Source organism: Caretta caretta, chromosome 17 (assembly GCF_965140235.1).
Source record: "Caretta caretta isolate rCarCar2 chromosome 17, rCarCar1.hap1, whole genome shotgun sequence".
Classification (NCBI taxonomy): Eukaryota; Metazoa; Chordata; order Testudines; family Cheloniidae; genus Caretta; species Caretta caretta.
Window position 1 is genome coordinate 16,914,273 of NC_134222.1, and position 20,116 is coordinate 16,934,388.

Below are 20,116 nucleotides of genomic sequence, written 5' to 3' on the forward strand. Positions count from 1 at the left end.
GAATGCCTGATCTTTTGCATGTAGGATTAATTCATCTAAAAGCTAAGGCATCTATTCTCCCCTTCCATGTTCAGATTCAGAAGTAATGAGCAAGCAGTTCAAATAAAGTATCAGAGGGGAAGCCGTCTTAGTCTGTATCCACAAAAACGGTGGCACCTTAAAGACTAACACGTTCATTTGGGCGGACTCCTCATAGTTCAAATAAAGTTGTTCCTCTCATAAGCAGTAACTGTAAAATACAAAGGGAATATAAATATGGAGTGAAGATTTTACCTACCTCTCCAGGAAGTCTAAGAGAAGGCTTCTGGAAATGGAGCCATGTTAAAATACCCCAAGTTCATAATTTACAGGAATTATGGATACACAGAAGGAAGACAAATTAATTGTTGATGCTGCTGGCGATTACCTGGTCATGCTTCTGTAGGTGGGGAAAATGTCTTGCATGATTCAGCTGCATTATGTACATCCCTGCTCACTGAAGAGATATGAGAGTTGGGTGAATTACTGTATACACAAATCTCATTGGCTGTAGGGATTTCAGTTTAGGAAAGATTTGTAATTTTTTCAGATGTAAAAAAGTGGAAATAGTTAAGGCAGTTTGGCAGAATGATGTGACAAGTTCCTCTTCTGAAAGGGTAGTTCTAGACTGTGGAATGGAGAGGGAAGCTGTGAATGAGGCCTTTGCATCCAAAGGACAGGTACACTTGGTCTAGGTCCTGATTGGTAATGCAAATGAAGACAGCACTATAAGCACGTAAGAGAGAGTCAAAGTATTTTATTTAATTAACACAGTATTTCACAAAGTCTCTATCAAACTGCGTACATCATCACGGACACTTCTGATTCTCAATGTATATAGCAACTCCTTAGTACAATTATAAACTATGCATTTATTAAATACTATAAAATCCAGGTTGGGACCCTAATCTGCTGCATGCTCTACACACACAGTCTTGGCCCCAAAGAGTTTACCAATCTGAATAGAGTAGGCAGCCAAGCAAGATATGAAAGGCACTGAACCACTTCCCGAATCCTTCCCCTTTTTCCATGTATTCTAGGCAACCTGTTCTGCCCTTAATGACCCTCATTTTCATAGCATTTACTACAGGCCCAGTCAGAAGCAAGGGGAACGAACTACAATTGCAGATTAGTCAGGTGTTCAAGGGCTTCCACGGGCACAGTGGCCAAGGCCCTATAGGGTTGGTCTTTGCCCCCATTGTATCCTCCACTGGGATCTCCTAGCTGTACATTTTCCCTATTCCCATAGAGAAGAGCAGCTTTTGGTAAGGTCTAGAATCTAGGGTGACTCCCTCTTCTGTAGCAGCTGCTGCCTGTTCTCCTCCTCCCACCATCAGCAGCTTCCAGCAGAACCCCCCAGGATTGAATGAAGGTGTGGTCGTAGATGTATTCAGCTTTGCGCTATTCCCCGTCTCCCTGGATTGTTGCTGGAACACACAGGCTGGATGCTACTCCCATTCAGTGGCAGCCAACATTGTGCATACCCTGAATTCCCTGTACGCCTGCAAATTAAAGATTTCTGAAAAGGCAACCAATCTGGTCATTGTAGATACTTTTATTTGTGTACACAGGTGACAAAGGAAATGTTAGTAATGGGTGGGTGTGTTTTAAAAGCTACACTGTAGAATTCCAATCACTTCAATATAATTTATTGTAAAATTTACTGGATATGTTCCAGCACACTGTGACCTTTGAATGAAAGATGCCCTTTTTATTTTAAAGTGCTTCACAAAACTAAGAAAGGGTTTACCTTGCTTTACAAAGGACCACCAGAAGGTGGGGATTTGCCTGCATTTTCACACTGGCAGCTTGGGGAATAGAATCTGTATCTTCTCCTTTAATCACTCTCCTACCCCATTTATCTTACACACTTTGAACTCCTGTTTGGGCAACAAATATTTTCCATAAATGCTCCAGGAAATATTACTTGGTTTATTCACCTCTCCCTGCTGAGCACAGAGTACAATAAATCCTGTATTGCCCTGGCCTAACATCTGTCGAAATCCTGGAACTTATTCAGAGTTCTGTTACTTGATTAACTGTAACCCAGGCAACTTGCATTACCACTAAACTTTAAGCATTTGAACATCTCTCTCCAGGTATTACATCAGAATCTTAAACGAACACATCAACACAATTGCACTTCTCTGACAACTGAGACCAACATTTTCAGAATTGAATTGTAATTTTGAGACACCTTTATAGAGTCAACACTTCTGAAAATGAGGCAGTTTTGAGAGGTATCATATTGGACATTCATCATCACCGGTCACATAACATTTTGCATGGTCTATCAAGTAACACAATATTTCTACAACAAAGGTTAGAACTTTTCTGTTCAGTCACTTTGGATGAAATTCACCTTTCAACAAAAGAGCCAGGACACGGTCTATGCAGTGCATAAATCTTCAGATTAGGGCTTTAATGGTTTATTAGGCTTTGGGTTGTTCTTCAAAGGTAAATTGCACCCTCAGTCTATTGTCTGTGTCCCTTATTTGTGTGGGCTCTTTGCACAGCAGAGAAGAAAAGAAAGTGTGATTCTAGATACCAACTGGTAGGAAACTTGAGTAGGTGTAAAACCGACCCTGTTTAACTCCTGTTCTGAAACTAACTAGGTGTACCCCTTTTAAGAGGTTAAGGACGTTCTAGATAGTTCTCTTTCCTACATGGACTACATTAAAGGCCCTGTCTTGCTGCTCTTTGGAGACTTCAGGAATACACCCATTAGTGGGAGCTGCAATTAAGTTTTCCCCCAATCACTAATTACAAAATGCTTGATTGGCCTCCTACTTTCAGACACAAGAGTAACGGGCACCTTGTTGCTGTGATTAAGGTGTCTCAAATACAAATGAAATGTCAAATCCACATCTGTTAAATTCAACCTTAACTCTCACTGTGCATAGACTGATTAGATCAAATAGACTCCTCCACTCAGAGCAAAATTTCATAAGTGAAGTAATTTGTAGTAGGAAAGGTTTCATGTCCATACCTTCCACTGCATAGCTGACTCTTACTACCCTTATTCAAGGTTCTTTCTAATCACTGGTAACAAAAGGGAGGAAATTGCTTGTGTGACCCTTTTCCCTGCTAGTTAGAGAGTACCTGTTCATGCCAGAGCATAAAAGCTTGGTGAACCAGTTTCTAGCAATAACTAGGACTGGCAGGAGACAGTCGCTCCAACACATAACTTGCTGTTCTAAAAACTCCCTTACTAGGCATTTACCTAACCGTTCTCACTCTACCGTGGGTGAAGTTTACCCCTATGCAGCAGGCCAGCATGTACACCACTTAAGACTAAAGTAGTGCGTGAGCTTTTCCTTGATTTCCTGCACAGAGGTGCATTTCACTCTCAACGAGCATGTGCTGTAATGCTGCCAGGTAAAACGCTATGGTCCTGAACATTTTAGTGGTCAGAACTAAAGCATGGTTCAAATGCAAGGTCTGAGTTCTAGCAATTTTGAAAAGCAGGTGCAATTCCTGAGGCTGGCAATGCGGTAAAGATGAGCTCAGGGCCCTGTTACCTGTCTCAACTCATATGGATGGCTGTAAAATAAATTCCAAAAGCACAAGAAAGATACTATCTGACAGCACTCTGAATATGATCTGTAGCTGCAGTGATCTTGTTTGTAGTAGCCTTCGGCCCTTCACCATTTGTGAGCACTTCAGTGTATTACTTAGCTATACAGAACTACTCCTATTCTAAAAACTTGGCATCTGGCTGGAAGGTTCGATCCCTCTGTTGGAAGCAGTGTGTCTGTCCAAGAGTGTCTGTCCAAGAGCTTTGCGACATTGGGAACTAAACAAGAAATACAATTCATCCGCTTTAATGCCTCCTTACACGAGTCAACTTGGCAAATTAAACTGTCAACTGCGTTGCTGCTCAGCGGTTTAAAGATTCATTTCACACTTGACAGCAGAAAACATTGGTGAGCAGGCAAGCCATCGCTCCCTTGAATGGATGTGGAGGAAACTCTGACAGAATAACAAAACCTTAGCATTTCCTCTTGGTAACTAGGGGACTTCCATAAAGATCCACCAAGCAGCTGAAATTCACTTGTCGGGAGGGAGGGGGGTGGGCTTTCTCCATATGCTTTTTCCAGTTATTTTTGTGGGACTTCTGGATCCAGTGCATTTACTTTCAGCAGTGTGCATCCATGTCCTTTAAGTTAGTTAACGACTTTTGGCAGGGTTTGGAGAACAGGTGATTCCATTACACTCGTGAAGCCAAGGACCCTTTCCACTGTGTGTGTGTAGCAGTCTTCAAAATAATACAAGCTTCTGCAACTTTGCGACAGCTATTTTTTCAGATTGTAGGGAAGGTACCTTGAAATAAAAGAAAGACAGTGAGTTCACTGCTTCTTTTCCCCCATACCATTATTGACTTTCTGCTTGCGTTTTATTTTCAGTGCTAGGGTTTTCTCCCTGGGCTGCTATCGTTCAGGTAGATTTTTGTCTGAGCTGGATAATGTAAAGATTTAAAATTCGTGGGGAGTGTGTGTTGCCTAATTGTTATAACTGATGAATCTCTGAACAGTTCCAAAAATATATGGATGCCAGGAGTCCAGATAATTTAAGAATCCATCATTCCTGCAAAATCCATCTAACTAAGGGAAAGTCTATACTAGAAACTCTTGTCAGCATAGGTATATTGGCAAGGGGGGTGATTTTGTTTTGAAATTACATTGCTGTGCCAGATGTGGTTGCAGATCTAAAGGCAAAAAAGTTCTTTTGGCAGGGTAGCTTATTTTGTTTGCAGAACCAGTATGAGCTGTCCTGGCAAAAGCAGCCTTTTGCAGTATAGCTGTGTATACCCAAGGTGGGTTTACTGGTATAGCTATACTGGGAAAACTTCCATAATGTAGATTAGATGTTTGTATGGCCCCTCCCATAGTCATTTACAAAAGGGGGTCTTAACCTTTTTCCTTCTGTTTGGTAGACCCCCTGAAGCCTGCTTGGGGCGCCCCCAGTGGGCCCCAGACCCTTTCTTGAGAACCACTGATTTATAACATTCAGTGTTGTTTACTATTTCTTTGTGGTAGCACTGATGATGTGTTAAGTGCTTACCTGAGATTCACGAGGGGACTTCCACAGAGATTTTTTTTCAGTTACCGTGCTTTACAGAGGTCTAATTAATCCTTGCCTCATCCAGTGAGGTACCTTCCATTTTACAAAGAGAAACTGAGGCATCAGACTGACTGGTCAGAGCAAGGACTGGAACTTGCTCAGTCCCATAATAAAACCACTAGACTAATCCTCTCTAATATGAAAATTGAATCCCCTCCTCTTTGAAATTCCATTGGAAGGGGGGTTAAATGGAGAATAGCTTACATATGTTATCAAGTAGCCTTTTTCTCTGCTTTCATGTAGATCTGATTTCCCCCTACATTTGTCCAAAACAGTGCCTTGGAAATTCAGTAAAACTTTCACACACACCAAAAAGAAAAACTTCAGTTAATTTCCCCTAACACAAATTTCCCATGCCCCTTTCTGAACTAATTCACTTTTATAATAATCACTAATGGAAAACTGTCATTTTGCTTCTGTTAAAGCAAAGAGTGCCATCTAGCTGTGAAATGCTGCTAAGATGTGGACAGTGAGCATCTTTAAAGGTAAACTTTAAACTGTTCCTCTCCCACAACTATGCACTTTAACTTCTAGCAGACTCCTAGTACCACTCAGTTATAGTCTTACGGGGACTATACTGTCATACAATGGCCACTTGCTTTGGAAATTTAGGACAAATATCAGATCATTAACGTTGCCACAGCCATGACTTGGTTTGTGGCATCAATCAGATAATTTTATAGGCACTAGATATTTGCTAGCTGATCCAAAAATGTTAATTCCTGTAACAGGGGCAATCAGCACTTGTCATGCTGTTACTCCGATTATGGATACATCAATACATGCAACATCATCCCCGCTTTCTTAGAGTCTGCCAATACAGAGATTCGCTCCTTCCAAGTTTGCTTTTAACATAGGCTAATGCCACCTTGCTATAGAATCAAGTTTGAGTGCAAATCATTATCTAAGAACTGATATGCCCCAACCTCTTGGTTTACAAAAAATGGATCAAACATTTTATCTATTTTTACCTTTAGTTCGGCATGGCTGCAACATCTGAGTTAACGTAATCTGGATAATCATCTGGGCTTTCTAAATGTACAGAGTTGTTATTGGGAATTGAAAGCATTGATCAATAAATGCATTGATTTACAGACATCTTTATACACCCTGCCAACCTCTTTAAGCCTTGATGTTGATATCAGCTTGTGTGTTCCTTACCAGCCATTTTTCTGTACGTGCCAAGAAATACCAGATTCCTGCATCAAGGCTCCTTGCAAAATCTTCAAGACTGTACGTAACAACAGTTTGCAAGTGTTCCTTCAGTAGATTTTTAGAATAGATCATAACAGATCCACAGAGACATTACAATCTACTGGATTTATAAACAGGGCACACACACAAAAACAAGAAACGGTTTGCTTAGAGCATCCCCAAATCAGATACGAGAAGTTCCTAAATACACTCAACAGCGCATATCACAACCAAAGCTATCCCTATGTGCTCATGGGAAGCTACATATCCAATTGAACCTCTGTTTTAAAAAATTAACCTAACCAAGGCTTTTATGCTGACATAATTACTGCTGGCCCATCAGGGAGCTTCATAGTCCAGGGACATAAGATACAAAGATACTGTTGCTTGTTCGTTTCCTGGTCTTAGGGCTCCAAAAGCAAGGCAGAGTTTGCAGCATGGAGAGTTAAAAACTGAGAAGGTTTGAAATAAGAGAAGAGACAGTCTTCTGTAAGGGCCTGCTGGGGGATCTCAGTCAAATTTTAGGCCTTCCAACTCTGTCTGTGCTCCCTTAAATATCAGAAAGGCAAGAGTCACATAAAGATTCCAAGCTAGTACTCAAAATCATTGCTAAGATATGCAACAATGTGCAATTACTTTTTAAAATGTTTCTATTATCATGACTGTACAGGAAAAGTACAAGGAAAATCTCTCGAGGCAGGGGTCATGTCTTCATCTGCAGCTCGCAGAATGGGACCCCACTGAGGTGCTACCGTAAAAATATTAAACAACAATAGTTTCAGAACATACCTGACATATTTGATTGTTGCCATATCTTTATAGATGCACTATTCTCATAGTCCTCCACATCATCTGTGAGCAAGAAAAGTGTGCACAGAGCAATGAAAGCAAGTGGACTAAGAATGTGGAACCGTTCTTTGAAATGCCTCACTTCCACCCTCTAAAAATGTAACCATTTGGACAAGGCTGAGTTCCCAGTCACACCTGTGGGCTTGTGCATTTTAATGTGGAGCAACTCCACTCCCATGTCTGGTCATCACCATCTCATCTACTTCCCAGTGTAGCGCGTGATTTGTTTTGTTTTTCTTCCCAGGCATGGGTTAGACCTGCCTGTTGATGCTACTGCTGCCCATTATACCCAATGTAATCACAAAGTTAATTGTGATCAGATTCTGAGGTGTTATCAACACTGCATATAATATCAAAAGCCAAAATTAATCCACAATTCTGAAAAAATATCCCAGAGATAAATGTTCTCAGAAGTTCATAATCTCTAAGCAGAATTCCCCCTCTTCTTCACTGAAACCAAAGCTACAATGAACTCTGTGCAGAGCCCCAATGACTTCAGCTGGATTCCATGTGGGGACCTACCTATATGGAGCTCATTTCACAATAAAGGTCTATGTGAGTAAAGCTTTTAAAGCTTTACTTTAAGCGAAGTGATCGGGGGCCCTGCTCCGTGACTGGGGCTTCTCAGCACCACTGCAATACACACAGTAATCATCCCCCGAAAGCGGACACTTACCAGACTCAGTGCTATTGGATGCCCCGATCACAACATTTTGATAGGAACAGGAATCCTCTTCCTTTTCTGTAAGAGATAAAAAGGAAGGACTTAATGTGTTGGATGATGGTGAGAGCTCTCCGCGCATGGCTCTGTGTACAACACTAAGTTTCAGCACCATCCACCAGTGGAGAAGTGGTGTTTACCACAAAGAAACAAATGCACTACTTAAGGAAGTTAGCAGAAAGGTCACTGTAAAAGACTGTGCTGGAACTGGAGTTTGTGAGGCATATTCACTTTTAGTATAATCCTTTTACCATGTTAACATGGGATCAGATCCTGCATTGAAATCAACTGGAGTTTTGCCGCTGGCCTCAAGGAGAGCAAGACTGGGTGTTCATGACAGAGTTTAGAGAGGCTGGGAGCATCTGCTGGATGATAATAGAGCAGGGGTGGGCAAACTATGGCCCGGGGGGGCCGCATCCAGCCCTCCAGATATTTTAATCTGGCCCTCAAGTGCTTGCTGGGGAGTGGGGTCTGGGGCTTGCCCTGCTCCACGTGGCTTCCAGAAGCAATGGCATATCTCCCCTCTGGCTCCTACATGTAGGGGCAGCCAGGGGGCTCTGCACACTGCCCTCACCCTAAGCACTGCCCCTGCAGCTCCCATTGACCGGGAACCGCGGCCAATGGGAGCTGCAGGGGCGGCACCAGCGGACAGGGCAGTGCGCAGAGCCGCCTGGCTGCGCCTCCGTGTAGGAGCCTGAGGGAGGACATGCCACTGCTTCTGGGAGCTGCTTGAGGTAAGCACCCCTGACCCCCTCCTGCACTGCAACCCCCTTCCCCAGCCCCAATCCCCCTCCAGCCCTCTGAACCCCTCGGTCCCAGCCCAGAGCACCCTCCTGCACCCTCAACCTCTCTAGTGCATGCAGTTATAGCAGTATAACAGTGCCTTACACTGACATAGTATATTTCCCTTCCTGTACGGGAAATTAGCTAGCCCAGTATAAGCCCTTTTAAACTGTATCCACACTAGGAAGTTGTATTGCTTTAACTATATGAGTATAGTAAAGTTGTCTGAGTTGTATGTAAACATGCCAGTTGGCAGCCCTTGAAACCAATGTTACCTACTGAGCCCACAAGGCAGCTGGGCAGTTGAGAAACCTGCATCTGCTGTGCACTGCTCCACCTAACCAGATAGAGACCATTTCTGGGGTGAAAGGATTCTTCATTTTCCATGGCCAAATCACTCCTTGGCCTCTTTGCTGAGACTGATAACAAAGGATGGTTTTCTTGGGACAAGGACAGAGATTCAGTGAATTGGATGGAAACGCTCGCCAACGAACCATGAGAGAATAAGTTTCCGTCATTACCGCCTACTCTGAAACAGCTCTCTCAAAAAAGTAATGGTGATGGGAGCTGTCTGTGTTTACTGTCGGTCAGTGGCTTCCAGATCAAATGGGCACCGATTGCTGGTTTTAAAGGACGTTTTTCTAACTACCACTGTCTATTTTCAGACTAGCACCACAGCTGAGAGAGACTATTGGCTGAGAGAAAGGCTCAAGTACAGGCATTAAATAATATTTATAATTAGAATCTGTTTAAAAACCAACCATGATGTACATGGGCAGTTAAACCACACGAGCAACTGCCTGCAGTTTACTATCTGAAATGTACATCCACAGATGCAGAAAATGTAACAGTTGATGTGGTCACCACATCAAAGTTAGGAAGATTCTGCAGCTATTCATTCTTGCAAATAGACATGCCAATCACTTTCCATCTTGCTTTAACCCCTCCTATGGCACAAAATGGAATATCCCTCCCCAAATAGTTACTTTTTACCACACACATAAAAAAACCATGCCAGGAATATGTTTCTTTTTCTTTTTTTTCCCCACAAAAATAAGACCATCTTTGAATGGAAAACAGACAAAGTTTTGAAATTTCTTTCGGACAAAAAAATGGATTATCCAAAAATGGTGTCAGAATCAGATAAAATTTCAGATAAGTTTTGCACACTTTGGGATATCAAAATGGCCATTTCACAGAATTTCACACATGCAGCATCTGCACTGCGTTTTTTGAGAGTCTCCTCCTGCCCATAATTTTCACACAGTCCTCAAACACTAGTTTTATAAAATAGAAAAACAAAATAATTACAGACATTGCTCGGATTGCAAGTTTTTGGGACAAAGACTGCCATTTAGTATGCATATGTATGGCACCAGGCACAATGGGGTCCTGATCTCCATGAAGTCCTGTGGTAACTACCACAAGATAAAAGAATAATAATTAAACAAATAAGTCAGATACGTTTTTTTAAAGGTCTTTACACCACATCCACCTTCTGGTGACAGACTACTTAAATTAGTTAACCTCTTTTTTGTACTTTTAAGAACAGTGTATTAAACACCTCTTTCTGTTACAACTTACTTAACTCTAAGTGTATTACAGGATTTAGTTTTGCAGAAGCAATTTGGGACAGAGTTTTCATGAAAGACCCTAGACAAAATAGGACCCTAATTATGATGATTATTAATTATTGTTTTTATTATGGTATTGCCTAGGGGTCAGGGCTTCATTGTTCACGGCACCGTACAAACATATAACAAAGAGACAACCTCTGCCCTGAAGAACTTTCAATTCTGCAATGGGTTTAGCTGCGCCTGCATGGAGCCCCGTTAAAGTCTTTGTCTTTCTAAACATAGCTTCCAGACTTGCTACCTTATCTGTTCTGTATTTAACACTGATTAGTGTTCCTAACAGTAGAGATCTGGGGCACCGTCCTGCATCCCTCACTTACAAGAGCAGGCCCACTTACTGCAGTGGGCCCGCTTGTGAGGATGAGAGCTGCAGGATCAGCCCCAAGGTCCAGGACCTGCAAGCATTTACTCTCGGGAGTAGCTTGAGACACTTCAGGTAGCCAAATGGGATTACTCCCTCCCAGTGCATCCAGGGAAGCACATCGATAAGCATGTGTGGCGTCAGGGCCTAGGTGGATGCACCTTTCAAGTTATGAGAACACAGAATATCATATGGTTTGAAAAACAAAGTGACCATTGGAGATTTAAGACCTGTGGCACTTTGTATTCTCTTCCCCGGGACAGCCAGCTGCCTCAGAGAATTCCCCTGTGAATGTTAAACCTCAGGGAATTCCCCTGTGAATGTAAGGTGCTTGGTATAGGACAGCAGTGCCCAAATCACTTTCCTGACTTGCTTGGGCTTGGGGCTGATTTTGTTTGCACCACCTACTGTACGCCACTGAGACAAGCACTTGATGGTGCTGCTGTTAGGCAGGGATAGCATCACCTTTGAACATTCAGGGCTTTGGCTCTGGACTACCTGCGGCTTCAGGCAATGCTCTGCCACTGGCCTGAAGCCAACCAGGGCTTAATGAAAATAAACCAGCTGATTTGCACTGAAGGATGGCACCTGACCATAGCCCTGAAGCGTGTCACAGCTTTTCAGTGGTTTTGCCGCTCTGTAGAACACTCCTTTGTATTCCCCGTCCTGCCACAATAACTTTTAACCCCTTGCTGCCCATGAGCCATATGTCTGTTCCTTAACTAAAATTGTGTCAAACCATACTGTAACAAAGGAGAAAGATAAAAGAAGAAAATTGTCTGTTTCCAGCTCATTCTAAACCCACACTATAACCTCGCTGGCTGGAAATACTTCACTGGTTTTATCGTCCATAATAGGATTGAATAAACAGTCATTCGTCTGTCTTGTGAACATACCATTTGGTGGTCTCAAGAACATCCCACAGTTGTAGTAATCTGTAGCTATAGGGTTGCTGGAAAAGATAAAACATCTCAGTCTTAGATATTTTCTGCCTTTGAGATGGCACTTGGGGCAAAATCCCACTCACCTTACTCATGCGTGGGACCCCAATTTCCCAGCCACCCCATGACCCCAAATCAATCAGAAAGAGCCATAGAGCCTTCTCTTCCCAGAAACTTAAATTTTCCTTAAAGTTGCCATAACTATCAGAAGCTGCCTCATCTCCTGGGCAATACACGTCTAACTGAGTAAACCAAATACAAAACTTCCAGAGAGGCAGCCCAAAGCTACTTCTTTTAAATGACAATTCTGTGACCCACATCAATACCGCTGTCCATTTCTGTGATTAATCTAATAGGTAGATTCTACAGTAGTAGGTCCATGTGAAGGTGAAGTATTTGGTTTTCTGTATCTTGGTTGCATCTGGCACGGGTATGTTTCTTGTAAGTGATTGGCTCCTTGTCCAATATCATTCTTGAAACAAGCCAATTGTATTCTTCATGGTTCTAATACTACACAGACTACAAGATATGTAGTTTCACATTCAGGTGTGAGCTGCACTAAAGGCTAATATGATACAATGGAAGTCATATTCAATACGAGTTAGGTACAACTGCAGAACTTGGACATGGAACGCCTTCTCTGTGCTTGTATCCTGCTTAGCACCTGGCTTCCCATAGGTTATTCATGACAAATTCAGAAGCACTTAGGACAGATTTTTCATTCCCATCCTGAGATCTTGCATATTCTTCTGAGAGTAACCGCAATAGCAAGTTACTATTCACAGCAGAAACAATGGCTCGCAGTACTGTGGCCCACTGCAAGGTCTTAGAGAGAGTGTGAAATTAACAGAGCTATGCATAATCTGAATAATGAAACCACAGGAATGTCATGATCTTCAAAGCTCTGCTTCAGAACCCAAATCTTTGGAATTTAATTTCCTCTTTAAGAAGATGAACTAAACCCACTGTAACATCCTACAATTCAAAGCTACCATTAGCAAGGGAGACTAAAGAGATTAGATTCAATGTCCTGGTGGATGAGAGAAAGATTGACTTACACATAGGCAGCATCCAGTTCCTGGTTGTCTTCTGCAAGTACAAATCATTTGCCATTAGCACAGTCTCAGGGACATTTCTCACAGTGCAAAATCAAAATAAAACCACAAAACTGATCCAGAAAAAGTCTATGCACTTAGAAACACACAGGGCCAGGTTAGATTCTCCAGGAACATCTGTAGGCGATTGCTTCCCTTCAGACAAGTATTCCAGCTCTTTCCTTTCTCACTCAGTTTTTTACTGGATCTGTGTATCTCTTGTCTCTGAAAAATTAACACTTCTCCCCCCCCACAATGTACTGTTGCACATTCTGCACCAGTCTCACCTTCCTGTTCTCTTGTCTTGGTGTTCCTCATCTCCTCCCCACACCCCATTCTGCAACACCTTCTCCTCTGCACGCCCCACCCTGCTGCTTTCTAATGCACTGCCCAGAATCTTCAAAGTGAACTAACCAAAGGGCATCACTCACAAGCTTGCCACTCAGACACCTCAAGAGAAGCATCTGAGCAGGCTCAAAATCTTGAGCAAGCCACATCCAGCCTCACATCCTTGAACTAAGCATGCATTCAATGCAAGTTTTGCCATTGACTTCCATGGGAGCAGGACTGGACCCTATGGGTATATCTACGTGGCAATAAAACACCCGCAGCTGATCCTCGTCAGCTGCCGTGGGCTTGTGGGGCTCAGGGTGCGGGGCTGTAAAACTGAAGTGTAGAAGCTTGGGCTGGAGCCTGGGCTCTAAGACCTCACAAGCAGGGAGGGTCCCAGCCCAAGCCTGAACATCTACATAACAATTTGATAGCTCCACATCCCACATCCGAGGCCGCTGATGTGGGCCAGCCGTGGGAGTTTTATTCAGTGTAGATGTACTGTAAGAGCCCAGGGAAAGAGAATTTAAGGGGCTTTGTTTTAGGTAAAGAGTAATTTAGCATATAGTCTAGGTTATCCTAAAGCAGTGATTCTCAACCAGTGGTACGTGTACCCCTGGGGGTATGCAGAGGTGCTCAAGGGGGTACCTCAACTCATCTAGAGATTTGCCTAGTTTTACAACAGGCTTCATAAAAAGCATTAGCGAAGTCAGTACAAACTACAATTTCATACAGACCATGACTTGTTTGTACTGCTCTATGTAGTATACACTGAAAATGTAAGTTCAATATTTACATTCCAATTGGTTTATTTTATAATTATATGGTAAAAAGGGGAAAGACAGCAAGTTTTCAGTAATAGCGTGCTGTGACACTTCTGTATTTTTATGTCTGATTTTGTAAGCAAGTAGTTTTTAAGCGAGGTGAAACTTGGGGTACACAAGACAAATCAAACTCCAGAAAGGGGTACAGTAGCCTGGAAAGGCTGAGAGCCACTGTCCTCAAGGACTATGAGGCCTGGTCAAGTGGCATAAATAGCTAAACAAAAGGATTCGATGAGCTCCTCTATAAAAAACATACTGAGCAATGGCATCGTTTGGGCTTCAACATAATCATCGGTGGCCTTTGTGATGGTTGCCTCACCCTATCATTGCACAGTGGGCTAGTGCCCCGATCAACCCTATCTTCCTCCAAAGATAAAGTGTCCGTTATAGAGCTGTGCTGCTGGAGACCTCAAGACCGGAATAATTACTATAGTCCTATGCATTAAAGAATAAAATACTAACGAAGGGAATTCGGACAGCAGGAAATGCCTTCTTCCTGCTACCGCTATTATTAATTATTATTATTATTATTAATTATTTGTATTACGGTACCATCCAGAGGCCCCATCTGAGATTAGAAACTTGTTGTGCTATGGATGCTACGAAGAGACAGTCCCTGCCGCTCTTACAATCTAAATAGACAGGAGAGGAGAAAGGCAGCATTCTGACCTCCATTTTACAGCTGGGGAACATCTTTTAGCCTAGAAATATCCTGACACATCTGAATACAGGCAGGGTGTGATTAGCAACTCCAGGGGAAGCCAGCCCATATACTAACAGATTCTCCACTCAGAGAAGGGACAGGAACAGAAATGTGATGTTGCTTCCAAAGGCTGGTGACCTTCCATCTAATCTAGGTTTAGAAAGCAGAAACACCCACATACAGTAAAGCAGGGATCACAGCTTTTCATTTTCCCACTGTTATTTTAAACAGAGGAGTAGATCCAGTCCTAGCATAAGTGGGCGCAAGGTCTATTGACTTCAATGGGAGTTACTTATACGAAGGCTGAATTGTTCTCAGCCTAACTGAATTTCACTGCAGTTGTAATGTTTACCTCTCCTGAAATTTTGGTATCTGGGCTCTGCACTGTCACCTAGAAGAAAGCACATGTTGACATTGTACGTTAGCCGTGATATGCTAGCTAGCAATTACAGGGGCTATGAAATCAGATTCGGAGGCGATCAAGCCACGAGATGTGAAATAGAGCTCAGTATAAAAAGAAAGGAGAAATGATGAATTGTGGAACATGGGACCAAGCTGGGGAAATGCTCGAACAGGAAGAGCCATCTAGGTCACTAATTAGGAAATAGATTTGGGAGTGAGAGAGGAAGAATCACCAACATCATCAGCTCAGTGCAACACTGTAGGAAAAACAGAAACATGAGGTAGCAAGCTACAGTAGCAGAGACTAGAATTGAAAACAAACGTGGCAATACGACTGCTTCTCTCTAAGACCCTTGCTAAACTCTACCCCGGGCAGAGCGGGTAGCGCTGTGGTTAGAGCATTGGTCTGAGACAGAGTACAGCTCGTTTCAATTCTCAGCTCCGCCACAGACTTCCTCTGTGAGCTTGGGGGAGTCACTTAATCTCAGTGTCCCAGTTCCCCGTCCGTAAAGTGAGGGTAACAACAGACCGACAGACTTCAATAGGGGGTCTGGGGATACATTCATTCAATATTTGTGAGATCCTCACATACTACCTAGAAAGGGGCTCGAAAACTTGGACAGAACACTTAAGGACTCTGTCTCCATGGCCGGCAAGGTGCTTCTGGGAACAGTTGTACGGGGGACCAAAGATGTGAAAACTCCCTCCCCTCTGGTATTTCAGCAGATCAAATCAGGGTGTGGTGCGAGACACACATTTTAGGGAAAGCTGTGGTCCACCCGAGTTATCTATTATTATTAATTATTATTATTACTGGGATGTTTAAGCTGTTGGAAGGGCTCCGCATTTGCAATCAGCAAGATCTTTCCCCCAAAGGAACAGGGTTTGTAGCAAGGGACGGGAGGATAATAAATGAATATAAGCAGAAAGTCAACAGGAAAAACTTCCTGATTGCAGTTTAACCCAGTCCTAGGGCCATTGGATGAGAAGCCTGATCTTCAAAAGGGCATTTTTTCCACCACATTCTCACAAGTAGCCACTCCTATAGCCCTTGGCTAAGCAAGAGGAGGGGGTAAAGCTGAGCTGGTGTTACTCCTTGCTCACCAATGACTAGGTAGAATACTGTCTCACAGCAGCACAGGGATGGCAGCTGTTTGTATGGAATATTGTGGGGAAGAGGGATTTCACTTAATACCACATTTAGGGCCTGATTCCCAGAAGCGTTGAGCACCAAAACTTCAGTTGAAATTACTGGGAGATGCAGGTGCTCCGCTTCTCTGAAAATCCAGGTCAGCTGCCCACATGCTACAGCAACGGGCACTCAGAAAATTAAGCTGGAATACTGTGTACAGAGCTGGCTACCGCACCCCAGCAAGACAGCCATTGCTTAGGGGAGGGTGCAGCGTAGGGCAACAGAGATCAGGTCTGAAGAATCTGCAAAGTTGTGGAAAGACTTAGGAGCTTGGTCTCAAAGGAAAAGAGAAGAGGAGAACTAAAAATAGAGTTTTCAAAGGGACTAAGAAAGGTGCTAGACAGAAATAGTCACATAGGTAAAGGGTTTAAACAGGGAAAATATGGATAGAGAATGTAGGCAACATTCCATCATGCAGAGAGTAACAAGTTACATAGGGTGTCATGAAGATTCGTTGTGTTTGTTTGTATAGTTCTACAAATGTTTGTGCATTAGGGTATTATTATAGGAGTAGGTTGTAGCGTTAGCTAACTTACTTCCAAGGTAACACCTGTCCCCATAATGCACCATTCAGAATTCAAAATGGATGACCATAAATGGGAACGGAACATCCTCTCCTGGACTTAGCTTCCGTGAACATTGTAGGCATATACAGGAGTCAGGGATCTTTTACCATATATGTTTCATTTGCCAATATAAACAGGCAAAGATTTGTAATATTCCCACACACTAATTTCATATTGGAGTAACAACCCACCCAGGGCAGATGACAAAAGGTGTAAAGAAATGGATACTTTTGTATAAATACCTACCATCAATGCGTGAGGCCTGCAGTCGCTCACTGGTTTTCCTGAAAGAGATAAATTTATTAATTTAACAGATTCCTGCAAATGCTATTTCTCCCGCTGTGTAGGTCTATACCTGGGATACAAGCCATTCACACTGGAAGGTAGCTAAAATCCCAGTTCTATACACACTATATTAAATATTGGATATTACAGTGGTCCCCAACCAATGGGCTGAACAATCCCCACACTCCACGGAGCTTTTCCTGGTGGTGCTGTGCAACAGGAGACATTTTGAGGACTAAGAACTGGCGTATTTGGAATGGGATGTGGATAAACAAATATACACTCGAGCCACAATATTTCTCCCATATATTATCCATATCCGTTTGCTAGGGCTTCACAATATCAAAACAGTTAAAATCAAGGACCTCCTGCACTACTTGCCTTTCATCTGCAATGACAGTTCATTTCTGTGGCTTGATTTTAAGGATTCATGCTAGTGGATGCTATAAAAGCAGTTGGAACGCAGATATCAAGAAGATTTAGAACATTATGGAAGGATAAGCAGTAAATTAAATATAAGCCAAGCCAGGGAGTTCAGATCCAAATCCTCAATTTTCTCAAAGTTTGGGGGGACCCAGTGGCCCAAATTTTGGCTGAAATATCTTATTTTGTCACCTACCTTGTTACTGGGATGTTGTCTGGCAATTTAATTTGCTCTTGCCTTGTCACTGCAACTGGCATGGGAAATAAAATCAGTTGTTGAAGGTTATGGCAGCAGGAGACACGTTTTCAAACTGAGCACAGAGCAGTCAAATGCAAACGATTGCCAAGTATTTGCAGACTACGAAATCCAGAACTTTTTCAATTACCTACTTAAAAAGCATAGGATGGGCCAAGGAAGGAAATGACTATAGAAACCTGTTGTATCTACAAGCAACAGGAACAGGCCACTACAAACAAGTACATGTTAGATAAAGCTCCAGTCTTAATAGTTATGCTGGTCCCTTTTCCCCCTGTAAGTTATCTGACATTTTCTCCAAATTTGCATGAGTTTCCATCCCTAAGCTGCTAGCAGTTCTTTTTTATAGACTTCCACTCTGAAAACTATCGCTATGGGTTCTCCCAGATGCTCCAACAGCAACTTCTCCTGAGGTTTGATTGCATCTGTCATTGTCCTAGATCTTGTTAAAATAAAGATTTCTTCAATTGTTTGGCCCATTGCTGCTTAATAATCCTCACTCTCCTCCAGGGCTGGAGGGCTGCAGAAAGGCAAAGTATTATTAAATGTAAGTTGCTACAGCCCACTTTTGTTCATTTTTAAATTAATTTCTCTCCACGCCATAAAAACCTCTTCCCAGTTCTACCTATCTATATTAGGGACTTCTCTGGCCCCCCTCACTGTAGTAGTCAAGTGAGGCTGGAAATTGCTATTATCCCCACATATTACAGATGGGGAAACTGAGGCATATAAATACTAAGTGACTTGCCCTAGCTCATAGGGAATTTGTGGCAGAGAAGGGAACTGAATCCAGGTCTCCAAATCCCAGGCAGGTACCATAACCACTGAACTATCCTTTCTCTCTATGCTGGTTTAATCCTTCTGTGGCTGGGAACACATTCTATTATACAACAGAAACAGCACTCTTTGGACCGATGGATCATCGGAGGCAGAATATCCACAGCTCCGATTACTGGAGCTTTCCACTGCATTTGTTGCTGTTGATCATGGTTTAGCATTGTCCCATTTTAAAGACACTGGAGGAGTCAAAGGACACCTGCTGCGATGACCCATATCCATTACTGTCAGGGAACAGCCTGGAAGGACTGTTGGACGACTGCTCTTCTGCCACCAGAGCACTCCCTCAGTTTTCCCCCATCCCAGACAGTCACAGCACCTCGCTGCTGGGGAAAACTGAGACATCAAGTCAAATCCCAGCAAGACATGGAGGACACCCAGATCTGTTTCATTTACATTCTGAGCTAGCAGCACCATCTTTCAGCTCTCAGAGGTCAGCACCTGGATGTAAAACAGCTGCTTGAGGCAGCAAGACAGAGGTATTGTAGGCAGAGAGAAGGAAATGCTTTGAAAATCCAGCTCCCACCATAGTGTCTCGCTCTGTGGCGGGAGCCTTGCTGCTCAGATCCTCATGTCACTTTGCAGCCTCAACACCCTTCTGGACTCCTCGTTGCTGCTAGATACTCTAACGACTACCACTGCAAAAGACGTTATCTTCCAGCTGCAGCTGGCCAGAAGACTGCACCACATCCTGTCCAACACGGACTTGGCCATGATGCTCTCTAGGCTGGATTACTCTAGTTCACGGTATCTAGCTTCGAAATGCAATTGGTTCAAAATGCGGCAGGCCCATCTCCTCAGCAGCACAATCCCATAGAGCTTTGCTTGTTTTAATAGCAGCCATTAGAACACCAGGCACATTCCAAGGTCTCAGTCCTATGCTCCATTGGATTGGCTCATGTTACCCAAGAAACTTTCCCCTCTCTCAGTGTGACAGCACTCTCCCGAGAGACCTGTGGTCCTCAGGCACTAGGAAGCAGCTTCAAGAGCCAGAAGACAGAGTTTTCTCAATAGTCAGCTCAAGACTGTGTAACTCCTTTGCACAAACCTTGCTCCTTTCAGAGCCAGGCATAATACCTCTTTCTTTCAGATTAGCTTTCCCAAAACCCAATCAGAAACAGCAGGGGAAGGGAGGTAGGAGCGGAAGATGATAATAAAGAGAAGAGGGGGAAATAATTAAAATTTTTTAAAAAAGAGACTAGAAAATGTAAAGAAAGACAAAGGAAGGAGAAAAAAGAAAGAAGGGGCAGCCGGAGAGGAAAGAAAAGATCAAAATGGAAGTCCCCTTGGGGTGACTCAAAGGAACAAGGGACCAAGTGATGGTGCCTTTCTTTGGTGCTGTGATATTACTGCACTCAGGATGGTAGGAGTACTTAGATAGACTACAGCGGGAAGCCAGTGCCTCAGCAAGCTTAACTTCCAACACCTTCTTTGTTTACGATGACCTTTAATACCTACCCAATCAGCAGCTCAGTTTAGGATGAAACCAAAAGTTCAGCTTGTAACCAAATGTGCCGCAGGAAGCAGTGACAGGGCAAGGATAAATGAGTCATTCGTATCAATTTGGGTTCAAGTGTTT

General features: G+C 43.0%; 1 protein-coding gene across 3 annotated transcripts in view; it reads right to left on the minus strand.

The window, feature by feature from the left end:
- Positions 1 to 755: 755 nt before the first annotated feature.
- Positions 756 to 20,116, minus strand: part of LAT2 (linker for activation of T cells family member 2) — a 45,107-nt gene continuing 25,746 nt past the window's right edge. For 2 of the 3 annotated variants that reach the window (XM_075120848.1, XM_075120847.1), the window contains 9 exons: positions 17,641 to 17,695; positions 16,983 to 17,020; positions 14,929 to 14,967; positions 12,684 to 12,714; positions 11,581 to 11,636; positions 7,862 to 7,927; positions 7,126 to 7,188; positions 6,114 to 6,174; positions 756 to 4,341 (listed from right to left, as the gene is read on the minus strand). In XM_075120848.1, the coding sequence (XP_074976949.1) occupies positions 6,116 to 6,174; positions 7,126 to 7,188; positions 7,862 to 7,927; positions 11,581 to 11,636; positions 12,684 to 12,714; positions 14,929 to 14,967; positions 16,983 to 17,020; positions 17,641 to 17,695 (407 nt within the window). In that variant the 3' untranslated portion in view covers positions 756 to 4,341; positions 6,114 to 6,115. Of the gene's footprint in view, positions 4,342 to 6,113; positions 6,886 to 7,125; positions 7,189 to 7,861; positions 7,928 to 11,580; positions 11,637 to 12,683; positions 12,715 to 14,928; positions 14,968 to 16,982; positions 17,021 to 17,640; positions 17,696 to 20,116 lie in introns of all 3 variants that reach the window. The other variant, XR_012665366.1, reaches the window with a different exon arrangement.